The sequence below is a fragment of the Ammodytes marinus genome (assembly GCF_949987685.1).
Source record: "Ammodytes marinus genome assembly, chromosome: 6".
Classification (NCBI taxonomy): Eukaryota; Metazoa; Chordata; class Actinopteri; order Uranoscopiformes; family Ammodytidae; genus Ammodytes; species Ammodytes marinus.
In genome coordinates, this window is record NC_137235.1 from 16508840 (window position 1) to 16525264 (window position 16425).

Below are 16425 nucleotides of genomic sequence, written 5' to 3' on the forward strand. Positions count from 1 at the left end.
GAGGAATGTTCCATTATATAAAGTATCGTTCCCGGAGGAAGTGAGTAAAACTGGACTGCACTAAATGCCCTGGCCAGACGGCGTGATGCGCTCCTGAACCACCAGGTGGAGGAGGTGATTCTGCTCGGCAGCCAGAAACGGCCTGAGCGGGGGAAAACAAACATAATCGATATGGAAAATTAAGACAGAGAAATTATAAAAAAATGCTGCTTAATCCCAATCACATGATAGAAATTAACATTTTGTTAATGCTCACCATAGCTCGGTCTGCAGAGACTTGAGGGACTCTGTGTCTTTCTCCTGACACGCCATCTGCAAAACAGATCTGCTGTTATTAAATGAACAAATAACATCTGTAACTGCAGATTCAGATGGCCATGGCACGTTGTCAGGGTCTTGTCAATGTTTATGCTCTCTTCCAACGCACAGGTAGAGGCTGTTTGTCAAGAACCGGTTTCTTAACAGAATCCTTTTTATTACGTTCATGAATAAACATTCATCAATAAACTGTACCTTGTTTACCTCACATTTAAGACAAAGGTAAAGTTTTACTAACACTGACACCACCTCAAATGTTAAAAATAAATAAAAATAAAATTCTACTGGCAAAGAAAGAAAAACTCCAGGGCATTAATCACTGCTATGTGAAGGTTGTGAAGACCATTATCTTTCCTGTATGAGGCAGGAGGAAATCCTGTGAACTTAACAAGTGAGTGGATGATGAAACTCACCACGACTGACTGCAGGAGCAGGAAAACATTCTCAGGCAGGAAGGTCACTGAAGGAGAGGAGTAGATCTATGTTTACGCCACTTGAAATGAATGCCACTTCTAACATGTATTATACAATTTCAGTATTCCAAGTGAAAAGACAAAGTAAATAGTTCATACATTATCACTAATATTAGTTCAGCATTTAAATTGCATTCACCTTGGCTGTGGGGGTCAAAAGACTCCCATGCATATCTCTCCAGAGTCTGGCCATGTTCTGGTAACAGCTTCTGAGGCGGAGGCTGCACAGGAGAACAGTATTAAAGTGTGTTTGCATCACTAAGTAATGTACAATTTTCACACTCCTGGCACAAGTGCTGTATTTCTTCTTATTGCGTTGCTGATGTGGAGGAGTCTCCTCATTTTGAATTGTAGATGATCTGCTTTCTGGCATTTCACCATTTGACAGTTGTTGACAGTTTGACACTGCAATATTGGCAAGCTGTCACATTACTGTGCATCTGTGGTTAAATTAATACTTTGCAAAATATAAACAGTGTTTCATCATAACTACCTTAAAAAGGAAGGTGAAAATAATATTTTCTTAATATTTTCCGACCTATTAAGGGTGAAATAAATTGTTTAAATATAAAGACTTACCTCAAGAAACATCAGCAGCAGTACTCTGGAGATCTCACATTTTGCCACAATGTCCAGAAATGCACCTTTTTTTCAGAGAATGAAGATAAGGAAGAAAAATTAATGACAGTTCAATATAACAATAATTTAACAGTCAGTGTAGTCAAATGAAATGCAACAATGATATTAACGTAAAAGTGATACACTGCTTTGAAATACTGGTCCTTTTTCTTTACTTTTATTAGACATCCAGATTTTAACAAAAAAGTTGCACTGTGCCTCCTCACTGATGTACTGATCTATTCATCATACATAAGGTTGTTTAAACATGAATGCAGACCCTCACCAACAGGGGTGCTGGTTCCTGGTAGCTGCAGTCCTCTCTCCTGGCACATCAGCTGCATCTCTGTGAACACTGACAAAGCTCCGTCGTAATCACCTGCAAAATAATAAAACAAATACAGAAGAGTAGCTCAAACTTCAGAAAATCAAATGAAATATGCACATAAAATACACATCAACTACATATCAAACGTAAATGGACCATGAACTCACGTGTGAGAATTTTGCATGTGGCCATTTCTCCCAGTGACAGCAGAGCTTCAATTGGCGTCTGTGTCTGCAACTCTGCCGCCCTCTGGTAATGAACAATAGCCTCCCCTGGTCTGTTCATCTCCTATTGAAACCACAGGAGGCGAAGAGATTGACATCTCATTTGAATTACAGAATTTTAACAAAGAAAAAATCAAAGCAAAGATCCAGAGAATTGACCTTCTTTCCAGAGTTATACCTTGAGCGCGTTGCCAAGTTCTAGACACAGGCTGGCTGCCATCACAGGCTGATTCATCTCAATGTACACCTGTAAGCCATTTGTACATCAGCATTATATTACTGTCTCTGTAGAAATGTGGAAACAACACAGGAATGTACTCCAACCACAATCAATTCTGCAAACCCTTAATCTGTTTTATAGATTCCACAAAACTGTCATTAAACCTAGTACCAACTACTTTTATTCCCCACATTTTTTCAGAGCACAAATGGTGCTTAAAGCGCTAACACTGCCTTCTAGGAATCACAGCATACCTTGATTGCAAAACTATAGCAGTTGAGTGCAGCCTGAAGGTGCTCATCGAAGCCCGGGGCTTGCAGCGCCCTGTTCTCCTTCTCAGATGTGAGAAAGAGACGCGCTGCATCAGTCAGTGCCAGAGCCTCTCCGGGAGCGTTAAATAGAGTCTGCTCACACCTGCAGTCCAGACATGTCATGCAAGATGTGTAAGAACAACAGACGCACCATCAGCAGTGAACATGTCATTGCTCACTGGACCGGTTACTAAATCTTAAACTTATTGCACTGTGTATAGATAGATCCTTGTGTAATGAGTTTAACACATGATAGCAATAATTGACAAATTACTTAATTAATGAACAGATAATAGGTTTTCAAGGTTGTCAAAACTCACTTAGTGGCATCTGAGACATTTCATACATTTAATATATACAGCACAGAATATTCACTCGAGTTGATTTACCAAATGACACCTCTATGTAGTGATGCCAAAATGTAAAATGATACAATTTTCATGCAGTATGTCATCACCAATAAGACTGTCATGCAAAGTGTCACCTCGGGCTCAGCGTTGGTTTCCCTTTGTAGTTGATTTCAATTCCAAATTTTTAAATAACGTGTCACAAATGACATTTTCATGAATTTTGAAAAAGTTACTTTAGGTCTTGCCAACCTTGTTTTTTTTTTCACACTTTCTTTGACAAAGGAAACATCTGTTAACACGTTCTTCTTTTTTACTTTCAGCATAGCTACATAGCTAGCTACATAAATCTGTTGGTCATTTATTATATTATACTATATTTGGCTTCTTTACTACATTTGTCTTTGTGCTTAATACAAATAAAACACTCTCTCGCTACCCCTAGAGTCATGGAGCCATTCTGTTGTGTTGACTGAGTATGCAGCGTTTTTTTTTGTTTGGATTGTATGTTTTACACTTTGCATCGTTTCTGTATTTGCAGGCATCCTGTTTACCAATAAGGTTTATGCCTTTTTTTTCAGCATGTTTCCGTTGTCATAGTTTAGGTTTTTCGTTTGCGTTTTTGAATTGGCATCGTTTCTAAAGCTGGAATATGTTTTTCCTGATGGAAATGTTTTGAGCGGTTGTAGTTTGTTTGCCTTGGTCAGCATCCATACTCACCGAGCCATGGCCAGATTACAAAAGGCAGCATACTGAAGACAGTCCTGCTGCTTCAGCTCCTTTGCTAACTGGCCTGAAACACAGGGGGAAATATATGTGAGGCAAACTGTGAATAAACATTTTGATGACAGTTATTTTGGTGAGTTGGTGTAATTTCCTGCATACTAAATCCAATCCAGTAATGTTCAGGGTTCCTGCAGCTAAAGGCAAGTTAGATTTAAGACTGTTTAATGTCACTCAGACTGACATTTTAGATCAATTTGACAACAACAATAAAAATAACTGTAGAGAAAAAAGATCCAACTACTTTGGGTTTGGTACAATTTTGCAAAGACATTACTTCTTAGAGTAAGAGGATACACTTCAATTGGTAATTCCATAATTTGGTATTTCATTATTCTATTTCAGGTCATTTAAATACTGAACGAAAAAAGAATAAAATAAAATAATATGTCTCAAAGTGACCATAACATATGCTAATGCCTTAGCTATTTAGTTTTTAAATTGCATGGTCAGAAGAAGAAAAACATTGATAAAACCCTACTTCCGATGTCTAGGCATATTTAATACTTTTGAAATACTGATAAGACAGTTCGATACCAATCAATGCCCTATTTTTAAAATAGATTAATTCATTATTAAATGCCTTTAAAGACTTTTAAATGATCTGTAGGATCCCTAGATGTTAACATTTATCACAAGGTCGATGACACTCACCAAATTGCTCGCTTGCCTCCGCTACATTGGGCTTCCGGAGAAAACGCCTGCGTTAGGGAAACACAAGCCATTCATTTGTATGTAGTTAGAAAAACTATCGTAAGAAGCCTACTCTCAGGTTAAGGAGCTAAACAGAGGGATGGATGGATATGCTTCGGTGGTTTTAGCTCCTGTAGCTATGTCAATTGTGTCAGTCACTACCTTTCATGCGCCTGACCTAAACAATTACCCCTACCATGATAATACCTTCAAAGACAATAGCCTACGTAAAATGCACACCTTTATTTAATAACGTCACATAACATTTACATATAGTAATGGCAGGCTAACAGTTAGCTTATCGTCGCTCATTCATGCTAGCTATAAAAACCTTTAAGTAGTATTGCCCATTAACATTACGCTAATCCTGAGATTAAGTCACATTTTAAGTTGATCCTATGTAACTCAAAGCCTTACTTTTTCAGTTTATTTGACACCGCTCGGTATCTTGCCAGAAAATCGCCCTCCGCTGCCATCTTCACAACAAAACAAACCAGGAAGTAGCCTACAACTGACAGAGCGTCGAATGGAAAACTCACGATTGTATTGGTCAGCGTCATCAAAACGGGTAGTCCTTATCGAAGAAGGAAGGGCCCAAATAAGGAGAGATGTTGATAGCAGCAAAGCAAAAAATTAGACGGACAAGTAGGTAGATAACTTATTTTTAAATTTATGTAGGCTTTTCCAAAACCATCAGAGATAAAAGTGACAAGTAGATTTACTAAACTCTGCATTCAAGTACAATTCTGAGGTACTATAGCCTCGTATAGCCTAGGCCTATATGTAGGCTAGGCCTGCCTACACTTAGGCTATTTCAAAGGAAAATACTGTAACCACTAGGCCTACGTTTAATTGACAGCTGTAGTAGCCTACTTTGCAGATTGAGATTTGAAAATCTTTATTGCATTGTTTATAGGCCTACAGTAAATAAAATAGTTGGAATTAGCTTCCTAGTAATCATTAAAATGCTGGTTACATGTATTCGTGAAAATAATCAAACAGTATAATATTATAATATTTTACCATGGCTTATACTTTGGGTGCATTTAGCTGATATTAGGCTACTTTTGTAATTTTTATTTAATTTTTCCAATCTGTTTTATATTTTATTTTACTTAACAAAATTGATAAACAAATTTCCTAGCACTGGTAAAATGTATATAGGCTTGAACACTGATATTATGTACTCCAACCACAATCAATCAAGAACACTGATATTATCTCTTGCAAAATGTGTATTTATTATTCAAAATTCTCATAGACACACTCCATGTCTTCATGCTGGCTTTGTGTGGTTTGCGCCATCTGCGGAGGAAGTAGAAGACAGGTCACAGAACGATTGTATGTTTTATTGTTTTCCACTGAAAACAGTCAAATGTTGCAAAGCACTGACCGTTTCCTGTGGTTCCTGTTTCTTGGGTTTAGCTTTGCATTGGTCTGGCTCTCTGTTGGCAGCCGAGTGGTCTAGTACATCATAAATGGACCTGGGCCGAGGCTCCAAACTCTGAGAGAATGTATCATATCAGTTTCCAAGAATTATGAAAGAAAACATACAAACGCAGGGAAGATGGAGGACACAAATGGCCAAAAAAAGGAAGGTGCTTACGGCATAGAAAGACGTAGACGAAGCTGTTATTACAGTCACATTGTCTTCCTCTAGTTCCCTCTCCTGCCTTTCATCTCGGTTCTGCTTTTGTTTGCTGCCAGTGTCGTCACATTCAGTGATATGTTCCTTCTAAAAATGAGAGACATCAAAGGTAAAATAATGACAAAAACCTGATAATACACACCTACTAAGCTATCTATCAGCATCACATTTCTCACTGATGAGATCTTAGTTTCTTCTGTTTACACACAGAAAGTAGCTTGAACAGACCAAACATAAAAAAGTCCTGGAAAGAAAAAAACAGCATTTTTCTAAAAATTCCGTCTGACTCGACTCGTTTAAGACTCATGAAAGAAAAATTGTGATGTAGCGTTGCCTTTCAACAGCTCCCTTAAATTATAAATTGCTGTGATGCAGAAATATGGCTGTATAACAGGATAGGTTTACCTTTAGGCTTGAGCTGTGAAAAATAACAGTGTCACTGGCAGGATGAGGTAAACATTACTGTGGTTGGTGACATTTTGTCTAGCCATTGGTCCAAAACTTCTAGACTATCACATTGAGTAGTTAATATTAATCAACAATATTGAAACTCATTTACAATAGTGAGCTTAATTCCCCTTATCACACCTCAGTTTACAAAGCAAAATTCTCACATCGAAACATGTTGTTTCTTAACATCTGACTGGGTGCATCTTACCCAATTTCCTCTGAAGACATACACCGAACCGACAACACTGAAAACCAGCAGCACACAAGTGAAGGTGGTAACTATGATGATTTCTGTGTCATCCCACACTTCGGGCTTAATGAAGTCAGTTTCTGGAGAGAAAAAAACACAGTTTGTTGTCACTCTGTGGCAGGAACTTATCGTAACTGGACAGCAGAGATTGCCTGCTCAACCTGTCAGGCGATGTATCCACTGGCTAAAAATATTAAGACCAGGCTAATATTCTCAGCTATCCGTGTACTCGAAATATCCTTCAAGTTACCAGAAAGACAAACATAAAACCTGTTCACCTCAGAGATATCAAGAACATTAGCAGCTACAATATCTCCCACTATTACAGAACCAGGTGAGCTACATTGAATGGATTTGCATTTTTCAGAACAGACTTGGTAATTTTTTTTTAATATAATATAAAGTAGCCTATGTTTTAATTAAAATAAAAGTTGTTGTTTCTTCTATTAGGCTAGAATGAGCCTTTTATATCTACATAGGAGCAGCAGGCTACGTCCATCTATGTTGCACAGCCATGTTTCTACAGTAGCACAGAACGAGCTAACTTAACAGCCTTGTGCGTTCAGTGGGTCTACAGATACGAAGAAGAAGTATGAATAACTAAATACATCTTCGCCCCATCACTTGATATTATGGAAAGACTTGGGGCAGTGGTGGATGATGCCATAGTAACTTCTTGTCCTTGGAGGCTACCGTAGCTTCTGTAAATTCTCCGAAAGGGATGGTTAACGAGGGAGAGGGGCCATCTAGCTTCTCACCAGTAGTTGCTGATAAAATACATGTTATAACACACTGCACCTTTGAAATGTTTAATTGTCCCTCCTTCTATGCGTACAACTAAGCTTTCATTAAGTGGCCCTATGATGTGAGGACACTACCTTTAAAGTTAACAGGAGATTACAAAAACATTAATGATGTAGTTCGAAACATGACATTAAGCGTAGGCTATAACAGTGACCTTGCCATAGCCTCCAGTCGGCTAATAGGCCTACTGCTACACTAAAAACCCTTTCAGTTTAATCTCCCATTCACATTGTCATCTTTCTTGTACTCACCTCTCACTAGAAGAAACCAGTACACCTTGGCTGTCTTAAATTGGCAAGAGTATTCTCCTGATTTCAGGTTTTCCAGCTTCAATGTCTGATTAAAGTTTGCTGGCTGGTCTGCCGTTGCTCGGATGTCAGAGCTGTATATCGGTGTGTTCAAAGAATCTGAGCATGTCAGGAAGTCTTTGCTCTGGTTCGCCGGTAGCCTCAACTCACAATTAATGTTGAGCTCTCTGCCTGAGAGGGCCACAAAGACGGTGCTCTCCAGGTGTATTACTGCGAGAGAATATAACATGGAGGTTAACTTCGGTGCTCAAATGCTTTGACGATTATTTAATAAGTTTCACAATATTAGGCTAATTTGCAACACTTTTGATAACTGATGAATTGTTTATGTAAATTATTTAACAAAAACATCATAACGTCAGTGGTACATGCTTCTCACAAGAGAGAATTTAGATAGAAAGATATGCTGGTTTTTTTTAAACCTTATCTTTTAGGGTTTGAGCCTGTTGATCAAACCAAAGGAGCAATTTGAAAACTTCACCTTCAACATTTGGGCAACTATGAAACATTTTATTTTATTTTTTTCAACATCTTTGGTTTCAAACAACCCAAAAGTATCATTAGTGATCCACAATGTTGTGCACTGAGTCAGTCAGAATAAAGTTTGGATAGCTTACTTGGCGTACTCGTTCCTGAGTATACAGAAGAGAGCAAAAATACAAATATCCAGGACGAGATGAAAGAAGGACGCCAGAATTGTGAAGCTTCCATGTCGTGATTTGTAGATTTGTTAGGGGGGACTGTTTATAGTCTTCTTCCCAGAAGTTGTTCTGCGTAACTACTCAGTGTTTCTCAGTTTTGGTGTTGTGTTTCCTGTTTCTTGCAGAGCCACTTCCCCACAATATTTGTTTTCTGTTTTTCTGGATACTGAGTCATTGGACATTTAACACAAATAAAAAGACCATTTACAGGTCTGTCTGACACATGACATTTAACATTAAAGCCTAATAAAGCAAAAAATACATCTACAAGCAGGATAAAAGATCAAAACTGTCCCCTAACTCCCCATTATTTTCTTACGTCAGCCTCGGGAGGTGAAGCAAAGTGCAGTGTTGGCTTTCCTCCACAGTGAGACGGTGTTGGAGAACAAAAAAAAAATTGACAGAATACTTGGAGGACTCACGCAGGGAGGGAGCAAGCATGGAGTGTGTGAGTGTGCATGCATGTGGAATTTAGCTGAAGGTGACTAATTGCCTGTTATTGATGTGAACCAGCTGTGGATGGTATAGTGACTTCTTCACAGCAGTAACTCTCTCAAGAATCGCTTTCTGAGGCTGCCAGGAGAGGCATGCATATGTTGAAGCGCAGCGGTTCATATTATTTAACCCTATTTGTCTGTCTGTCTGTTTTTCTTCTCCCCTTTCCTCCTCTCTTTCCCTCCACACTTGACTTTTACACAATTCTCTCTCTCTCTCTCTGGCTGTATCCGCAGCCAACTCTGACCTCACCTCAGCCACAGCACGAAAACAGCCTGAGCGAGCGAGCTGGAATAACATCTGGATACCAGTCAATAAAGAATAATTCTCTCCCTTTCATATCCCGTCTTCTGCACTCCTTATCTGCTTTCTTTAAACTATGCAAATCCTTTACGTTACAAAAAACATTATTAGAAGTTTGAGTTTTTGAATCAGTAGTGAACTGTGGCAGACAGTAACAGATTACTGAACTACTGAACTTCAAATCTTGGGAACTTCACTTTATTTCTTTTCTGCTTCATGCTGCATCAGCTCCTCTACATTTTAAAGGGAAACATTGTACTTTTTATTCCACTACATTTATTTAATTTAAATGGATTTTAGTTAATGAAATATGATGCATTGGAATGGATTAAACTACAACATCCCCCAGGGAATGTTAAGACATTAAAAGTAACACTTTCTTTGCCTGACATTAAAGTTAAGGCTACAACTATGTGCTGAATATTTTTTCTATGATTAATTGATTCATCTATCGGGTTTTATACTGTTGTTCATGTCCATGAACAGTTGCATTTATCAAATAATTGTAAAATAATTGCCAGTAATTTTCTGTCAATTAATCGAATAGTTCACTCATCGCTATAGATCTACATTCAAGTTCAGCCACTGATTCCTTAATGCATCAACGATGATCCAATAACATTATAATATCGCACTGATAGTTGGCCATTGTGCATATACCGACTTTGTTTACTTGGGATACTGTACATACATTTATTGCCAATACTTATTTACTTTTACTTTAGGAAAAAGCCTGGACTTTTCTTTTTGTTTTTGGAAATGTCGAAGTTTTACATGGAATAGATTATCTTCACTTTAAGTATTGAAGTTAAACTTATTTAAAGTACAGATTTCTGAGCATATGTACTGTGTATTATATTCTCAAATTATTGTCACTGATTTAAGTAGCAGTTTATTGCTTTTGATTATTTTAGTTAGGTTAGTTTAATCTATAAAAAGTAATTGTGGTTTACACACTGATCATACTGTATGTTTGTATTGTAAATCTTAATCTGCAAGGTAACCATAGCTGTCAAATATAAAATAAAACAGGGGAACAATTTAAAGGACATTATCTCTCTCTGAAATGTGATGAAGTGGAAGGTGAAAGTATAAGTATAAAGTAAAAGTATTATGAGTAAAGAGTAGACTAAAGGACAACTTATTGCTCTCCTCAACACTGTTAATGCTTTCAGATGCTCCCTATCGAATTTAAAATAACTAATCATTCTGCATACTTTAAAGTGGTAGAATTGAAAGAAACTTCTCTGAAGTGTGTTGAGGCTCTGCGCCGCTTTCATGAGGGCAAAGGTCAGACAGTGGGAAGCAAAGACAGATGAACAAGATCCATAACTCATGTGCTGAGTAGACCACTTTACATTTCTCTAGCAACTCGATCCTGCAGCAGGGTGAGATCACAGCCTCTGACACCAAATCAGGGTCAAGGATTCTCTGAAAAAGGACATACAGCACATCTGTGTGTGCGTGTGTGTGTGTGTTATGTGAAGAAGAGAGTGGGAGGAGCTGGGCATGTGTGTTTTTTGAAAATGCTCAATGACTTTCTTCTTATCCTAACTATTTTACAGCTGTGAGTCAAGGGTGGACAGAGCATCAGGGAAAATAAGAAAGAGAGAGAGAGAGAGAGAGAGAGAGAGAGAGAGTGGAAGAAATAAGGAGACAGGAGTGGGGCAGTGACGGAGCAGAGAAGAGAGACAAGGCAGAGGAATCTGGTATTTAAACCAGATCGGAGAAGGTCTTCCCGCTGAGCAGAATCATTATTTCAAGTGGTGAGTATCGACCCATTTGCTAATTTATCCAAAACAGCCTGCAGTGTGTGATGCTTCTATGGTGCCGCTTAGTTTGTAAAGTTATAATTTGTTTATTGCAGTATATACAGAAACCACAATGTAGTAACACTGGTTTGTGGCTTGACTGCTCGGTGTTGCAGATGTGTTTGGCCAGATGTGCAAAAGCTGTATCAAATTATCGCTAATTCCGTTTTCACTGGGCCTTTTCATCGGCTTCCCAGATTTACATTCCACTGAAAACATTTATGATACCTCAGCAATGAGTCACTGGCTTATTATTGTCCAGTGTGATTCATACACTTTGTGATAATAGATCCAATCCTGCTTTTCCTTTGTGGAGTCGCCTGCTTATTTTTTCATACACACCTGGATTCATGTGATCAAAGAACGGGGGGAAAACTGTATTTAAACCTCTTTTGTTTTGTCTGATTGGTCTGTGTTCACTCTCTTCTCATAACAGACACACATCTGACTAAAAGGACCCTTTCTTCAGACCTTATTAGATTTAAAGTCGGACAGGTCACAAGACCTTTTTTTTTGATAGTCTCATAACCTTTCCCTTTAGATGTTGTTTTCACAGCGTACTTTTGATTGATCTATGGGTGAAGGCCCCTCACTCTTTATCCAGCGAAAATCATACAGATAGTAAAATCACTACATACCCAGGGGGCAAAACCCCCTTTATTGGAAAATAGACATGGAATGTTGTTAAAGGTTGTTCACCAGAAATGATATCTAGGACCTTCAAGGATCACAACCTGGGTGGACAACCTGGTCAACTACCTGCTGGAAAGCTACAGGGGGCGGAAATTGTGTTTTTCTATTATATACATTTTACAGTCTTATATATTATTTTCATAATTTGTATCATATCGATGATCCAAAAAGGAAAAGCTTCATGAGCATGGGTAGTTTAATTTATAACAAAGTATCATGGTTCATAACCTGTTCAAATGTTTTGTTTGTAAAATCTATACTGAGTTAAGGTTTGGAAATTAGCATTAAATTAAAGTTTTCCAGGAAAAGTAGATGCAGATTAAAATTGCACTTAATTACTATACTCTTGTTACAGTCAGTGTACTTTCCACCACTGTGTGTTTGCAGACATCTGCATTCTGCTGAGTATTCTTTTCTTTTCTTAAAGGGTTTGGTGTACGTCTGTCCGTCATGGCCCCTGTCTCTCTGTTGGTGGTGCTGATGGTTGTTGCCGTGGCAACTGGGTCCAAACCGGCCGTGGAGGAGAACGAGCTGGATCACGGCTACTGGAACTACAGAGAGGGAGGTAAAACATCACCACCCAATGTCTCAGAGAGGCCTGTACATCTCACAATCTTTGTAGCTGTGAATTATAAAGATAATTTATTGTTGAGTTGAATGAAACTGGCCAATTAGGAAACTCTGCAGGGACACGATCACTATTTCAGAGCTTCCAATCATTGTCAACACGTGCTTTCCTCAGAGGACAGTATTCCTGATTTGTTTGGGCTGTTTTTCTGTAAATGGAAGCCTGCTGGATTTGTGCTTTGGTTTCAGCTGATAGTGTGAACGTGGCCGCAGTGCGCAGCGTGACCAGAGTTTTAGACACCTGGGGAAAACGCATCTTCAGTGAGATAAAGACTTTACTGCACTCTCAGCCCAGCAATCTGCTGCCCGACTACTCCAGGTAACTGTAACACCTGCATTGCCCCTGATGCCCTCCTGAAACATGCTGTCTGAGCCCATTTATTCTGCTCCATCACTCCTTTTTATGACCATGAGTTGGTTCCAGTTTGTCCCTCCTTGGTTATTTGGGGGTTATATAAACATATAGACACTCAAACAATTAATCCGCAAGAATATAAACATCTAAAAAACACAAAGAAGTGTTCACAATTAGGATACACAAAGGCTGATTCTGTCTGTGTTTTATTACATTTATGTTTGGACTATAGTAAATGAATATGTTACAAATAACAAATAAGGAGATTTAAAAAAAGTAAGAAAAAAATATATACTAGGATAAATTCTCCAGTTGAAGTGATATTTTCACAACTACAGAAAATATTATTTATATTTTTATATAGCCTAGGCCAATGCTTGTTTGTTGGACTAAAATGTTTTCCAAAATTTCGGCAATGGCCCTAATGACATCATTACACTATCCTGAAGCCTGTGTCATATCACAAATTTGGTAATAACGTAAATAATGAGAATTAATATCAGTAGGCTAATGATGAACAATTCTTCCAGTAGGCTACTTTAAAATCAAATAGGCTATAGGCTAGTTTAAAATCAGAAGCCCTGTAACTTCCTCCTGTTGGTTCCCGGGTGTTCATGTTGTTCAGGTTAATATTGTTTAAGCCTGCATCACAGTTGGAAGCTCACATTTCCACATGTTGATTAATTGGTGTGAGGCTAACCCTGCTCTGCTCGTCCTGCAGGGTGCGCCCTTTGTCTGAGTCCGTCAACGACCTGTTCAGAGAGGTGTCCCTGCTGCGCAAGCGCATCACCGAGCTCTCTCATCGCCTAGCAACGCTGGAACCGTTCCTCCGTCACCACGGCTACCGGGAGACGGAGGGGGAGGAGGAGGTGGGAGGAGGCCGCCCTTCAGCGCTGCAGAGCCGGACAGGAGACGCTTTGAGCCCGGCCCGGTACGGCCCTAGTCCACAGAGGGTGAGCCGGGTGGTCAGGAGGAGACGGGTGAGAGTCCTGAACAACGGGGGAGCCAAGCTGCTGCAGACATTGACAGACTGATGGGGAAGTTTTTGTGATGCAACTATTTTATAGCCTGTAATGCAAGACATAGGCCTACATATTTTTTAACTGAATAGATTTAATTTTTGTAAAAAAACAAAAACAATATAACATTAAGACTCTGCTTGTGCTGTAGGTCAGAAGCGATGATTAGGATTGTTTTAGTCAACAGATAACTCATATCTTTATTAAACTCTTGTGTGATCCTACATCTGTTTCATTAGCCTAATTAGACTGAGTTTAAAGTCAGGACATATAATTAGGCTACAAATACTAGGCCATAGTCTACATTTGTTATTGTAGGTAGGCTATTACATTTCTTATCCATTATCTCTGCACACCCACACTAAATAGGCTATTTCATCACCTGTAAGGCATTGTTTTTTTTTTGTTTTTTACATTTAGGAAAACTAGTTGTAAACACAAGGTCCAACTTACTTGTTTGTTTGTCGTTTTTTGTGTTCTCATTATCTTCCTTTGGCAGATGAAGTTGTTCGCTCCTCGTGGAGATAGTTAGGCCTAGTTGTTTGTTTATTGGAACGTGAAACTTTCATTTTAATTTCATGGATATATTTTAAGTTTTGCATTTATTTATTAATATGTTTAGCCTATTTATATCATTATTTATTCAGAAGTTTTTAAAGGGCCATTCCAACAGTTTTTTTAGCCCGTAGACTATTTTAGTGCTATTTTCTTTCAGATGCTATTGAGTTGCATTGGGGAAAATGTAGGATCCAATATTTTTAAAGCTTAAACCAGAAACTAAAAGGCAGGATCTGTCTTCTGCTCTGGTATTTTTCCTTTAAATCCTGTCTCCAATTTCATTGAAGTGCATTCTTTAAAAGAAAAAATGTTACATAAAAAAACATGCAGCTAGAAAATACATTATTTTGAATTCACAAGAGAAAAAAATCCCTGCAGCATGGATCGGCTCTTTGCTTTGTTTCTCTCCCAATTGCCTTAAGCTGCAGTGATAACTGAAGGTATCAGAGAAACCAGGTCCACGTCCTGCACCTCCTCTGCCATGTCCTTGCCACAGGGTGTCAGTGCTCGCCTGTTGCTGTAATCACATGTGGCATTACAACTGAAACAAACAGTCTTGATCTTTTGTTTTTCGCTCAGCTGAAGTGAGGAGTGGTCCATGGACCCAGCAGGGGGTGCCTGTTATGTGCTAACAAAATAATAGTTTGTATACGTATAGTGTGTGTGTGTGTGTGTGTTTGCATGTCGTGGGCACAGGCATTCTTAGTTTATGCCTTCATCAAAACTTTGCCAAGTGTTTCTACAGCAACCAGTTTGCTTTTCTTCTACAACTCCACCACTGCAGTGTGGCATACTACTCTCCCACTTTCCCTCATTTCCAACCTGCATATACACTCACTGGTTGCCAGTTTCTCTTTTTGTTTCCCTGTGATGCTCCTGCATGTCTTTCACCCCCCTCTCCCTTTTTCTTTCTTTTATCACTGTAATCTGTACATCACCCCTCTCTTCGTCCTCCTCCTCCTCTCTCTACGCTGTGTGGGCGTTAAGCTCAGGCTGTGCTTTCCATTTTTGGTATATTGTATTGTCAATGCATTGTTGCATCCAATCCAGTTAAGATGCTGTGGGAATACTGTATAAATCTCCCTTTCTCTCTCTCTCTCTCTCTCTCTCGCTCCTCCTCACCCTCTTCCCTCCCCATCTCTAGAAAAAGAGCCAGTTGCTAGGTAACAGTTAATTGTCAAGAAGTAGTTACATGTGTTGCGATGCATCCTTAGGTTGGTGGAGATGGTGTGTGGGGAGGGAAGTGAGCAGAATAGATGGCGGAGAGAGAGAAAATAGTAAAGAGCGATGAAGGCAGGAGATAAAACTGATGTAAATATTTTTTTCATCGACTGAAGATGTTAAAAAGTCTCCAACCAGATCTATATACACAAGGCATCAGTGCATTTTCCAACCTGCAGGTTCTTTAAATAACTCCTGTTGCTGGACAAGGCTTTCAGAGCAAAGAGTTTTTTTTGGGGGGGGGGGGGGGGGGAGTGCAGGGTGGGGTGGGGGGACTTTGATCTCTGCTGCTTGGGTTCAGTTTGCATCACTTCTTCTTTCCCTCAATATTTTCTCTCCCTCTCGCTCCACCTTTTATCCTCAAGCCTCTTATATTTGTTTTCCCTTTGGTCTCCAAAACCCCTCCAACATGGCGGGGTGACATCAATCTCACATGCAGAGAGAGACGGAGAGGGCACATACAAAAGATGCAATGAAAGGAGCAGGAGATGACGCTCGGCTGAAGATCCACTGATGACCTATGATGAGACATAATAATGGGATTCATTACAGAATGGACACAGTGCATTTGAATGTCAAATATAAACACGACACAGGAAAGAAGTGCTGTTGCCTGCAGCTGCCAACCTGCAGACACAAGAACGAGACAAAGAGATGTCTTATTTCTTTGTTAATACTCAACACTTTTATTCCAAAGAGACAGAAGAATAATATTTCTCAGCACTTATTTTCACATTGTTTAATCTCATTTTCAATATTACTAAATATTCAATCAAATTTTGAAATACTCTCTTCACACAAGAAATTTCTCTCCATACAAAAACGCGAGGGTGTACTAGATTTTTGCCTATGTACATTTTTCACAAT

At 39.0% G+C, this 16425-nt stretch overlaps 3 protein-coding genes across 3 annotated transcripts; 1 reads left to right on the forward strand and 2 right to left on the reverse strand.

Moving 5' to 3' along the window:
* On the reverse strand, positions 1-4810 carry f8a (coagulation factor VIII associated). The gene is made up of 12 exons (XM_080029640.1): positions 4733-4810; positions 4277-4323; positions 3560-3632; positions 2436-2595; positions 2140-2208; positions 1905-2025; positions 1696-1788; positions 1371-1435; positions 931-1012; positions 732-778; positions 257-312; positions 1-142 (listed from the first exon to the last, which is right to left on the reverse strand). Exons 1-12 carry the CDS (start codon positions 4789-4791, stop codon positions 61-63), a joined length of 954 nt encoding a protein of 317 aa, XP_079885766.1. The 5' UTR covers positions 4792-4810; the 3' UTR covers positions 1-60.
* A 727-nt stretch (positions 4811-5537) lies between these two features.
* nfam1 (NFAT activating protein with ITAM motif 1) lies at positions 5538-8555 on the reverse strand. The gene is made up of 6 exons (XM_080029233.1): positions 8393-8555; positions 7719-7985; positions 6622-6743; positions 5922-6050; positions 5709-5819; positions 5538-5620 (listed from the first exon to the last, which is right to left on the reverse strand). The coding sequence occupies exons 1-6, from the start codon at positions 8484-8486 to the stop codon at positions 5558-5560; spliced, it is 786 nt and encodes a 261-aa protein (XP_079885359.1). The 5' UTR covers positions 8487-8555; the 3' UTR covers positions 5538-5557.
* A 2290-nt stretch (positions 8556-10845) lies between these two features.
* Positions 10846-14225, forward strand: LOC307251657 (uncharacterized protein). Its single transcript, XM_080029040.1, has 4 exons — positions 10846-11040; positions 12206-12343; positions 12595-12724; positions 13482-14225. The coding sequence occupies exons 2-4, from the start codon at positions 12229-12231 to the stop codon at positions 13792-13794; spliced, it is 558 nt and encodes a 185-aa protein (XP_079885166.1). The 5' UTR covers positions 10846-11040; positions 12206-12228; the 3' UTR covers positions 13795-14225.
* The last annotated feature ends 2200 nt before the right edge of the window (positions 14226-16425 follow it).

Coding starts and splice junctions, on each gene's coding strand:
- LOC307251657 (XM_080029040.1), top strand. CDS start 12,229: ATGGCCCCTGTCTCTCTGTTGGTGGTGCTGATGGTTGTTGCCGTGGCA. Junction 12,344..12,594: donor CTGGAACTACAGAGAGGGAG/GTAAAACATCAC, acceptor CTTTGGTTTCAG/CTGATAGTGTGAACGTGGCC. Junction 12,725..13,481: donor CTGCTGCCCGACTACTCCAG/GTAACTGTAACA, acceptor CTCGTCCTGCAG/GGTGCGCCCTTTGTCTGAGT.
- f8a (XM_080029640.1), bottom strand. CDS start 4,791: ATGGCAGCGGAGGGCGATTTTCTGGCAAGATACCGAGCGGTGTCAAAT. Junction 2,026..2,139: donor AACTTGGCAACGCGCTCAAG/GTATAACTCTGG, acceptor TGGTTTCAATAG/GAGATGAACAGACCAGGGGA. Junction 779..930: donor TTTTGACCCCCACAGCCAAG/GTGAATGCAATT, acceptor CCTCTCCTTCAG/TGACCTTCCTGCCTGAGAAT.
- nfam1 (XM_080029233.1), bottom strand. CDS start 8,486: ATGGAAGCTTCACAATTCTGGCGTCCTTCTTTCATCTCGTCCTGGATA. Junction 7,986..8,392: donor CTCAGGAACGAGTACGCCAA/GTAAGCTATCCA, acceptor ATTCTCTCGCAG/TAATACACCTGGAGAGCACC. Junction 5,621..5,708: donor AACAGGAACCACAGGAAACG/GTCAGTGCTTTG, acceptor CTTCCTCCGCAG/ATGGCGCAAACCACACAAAG.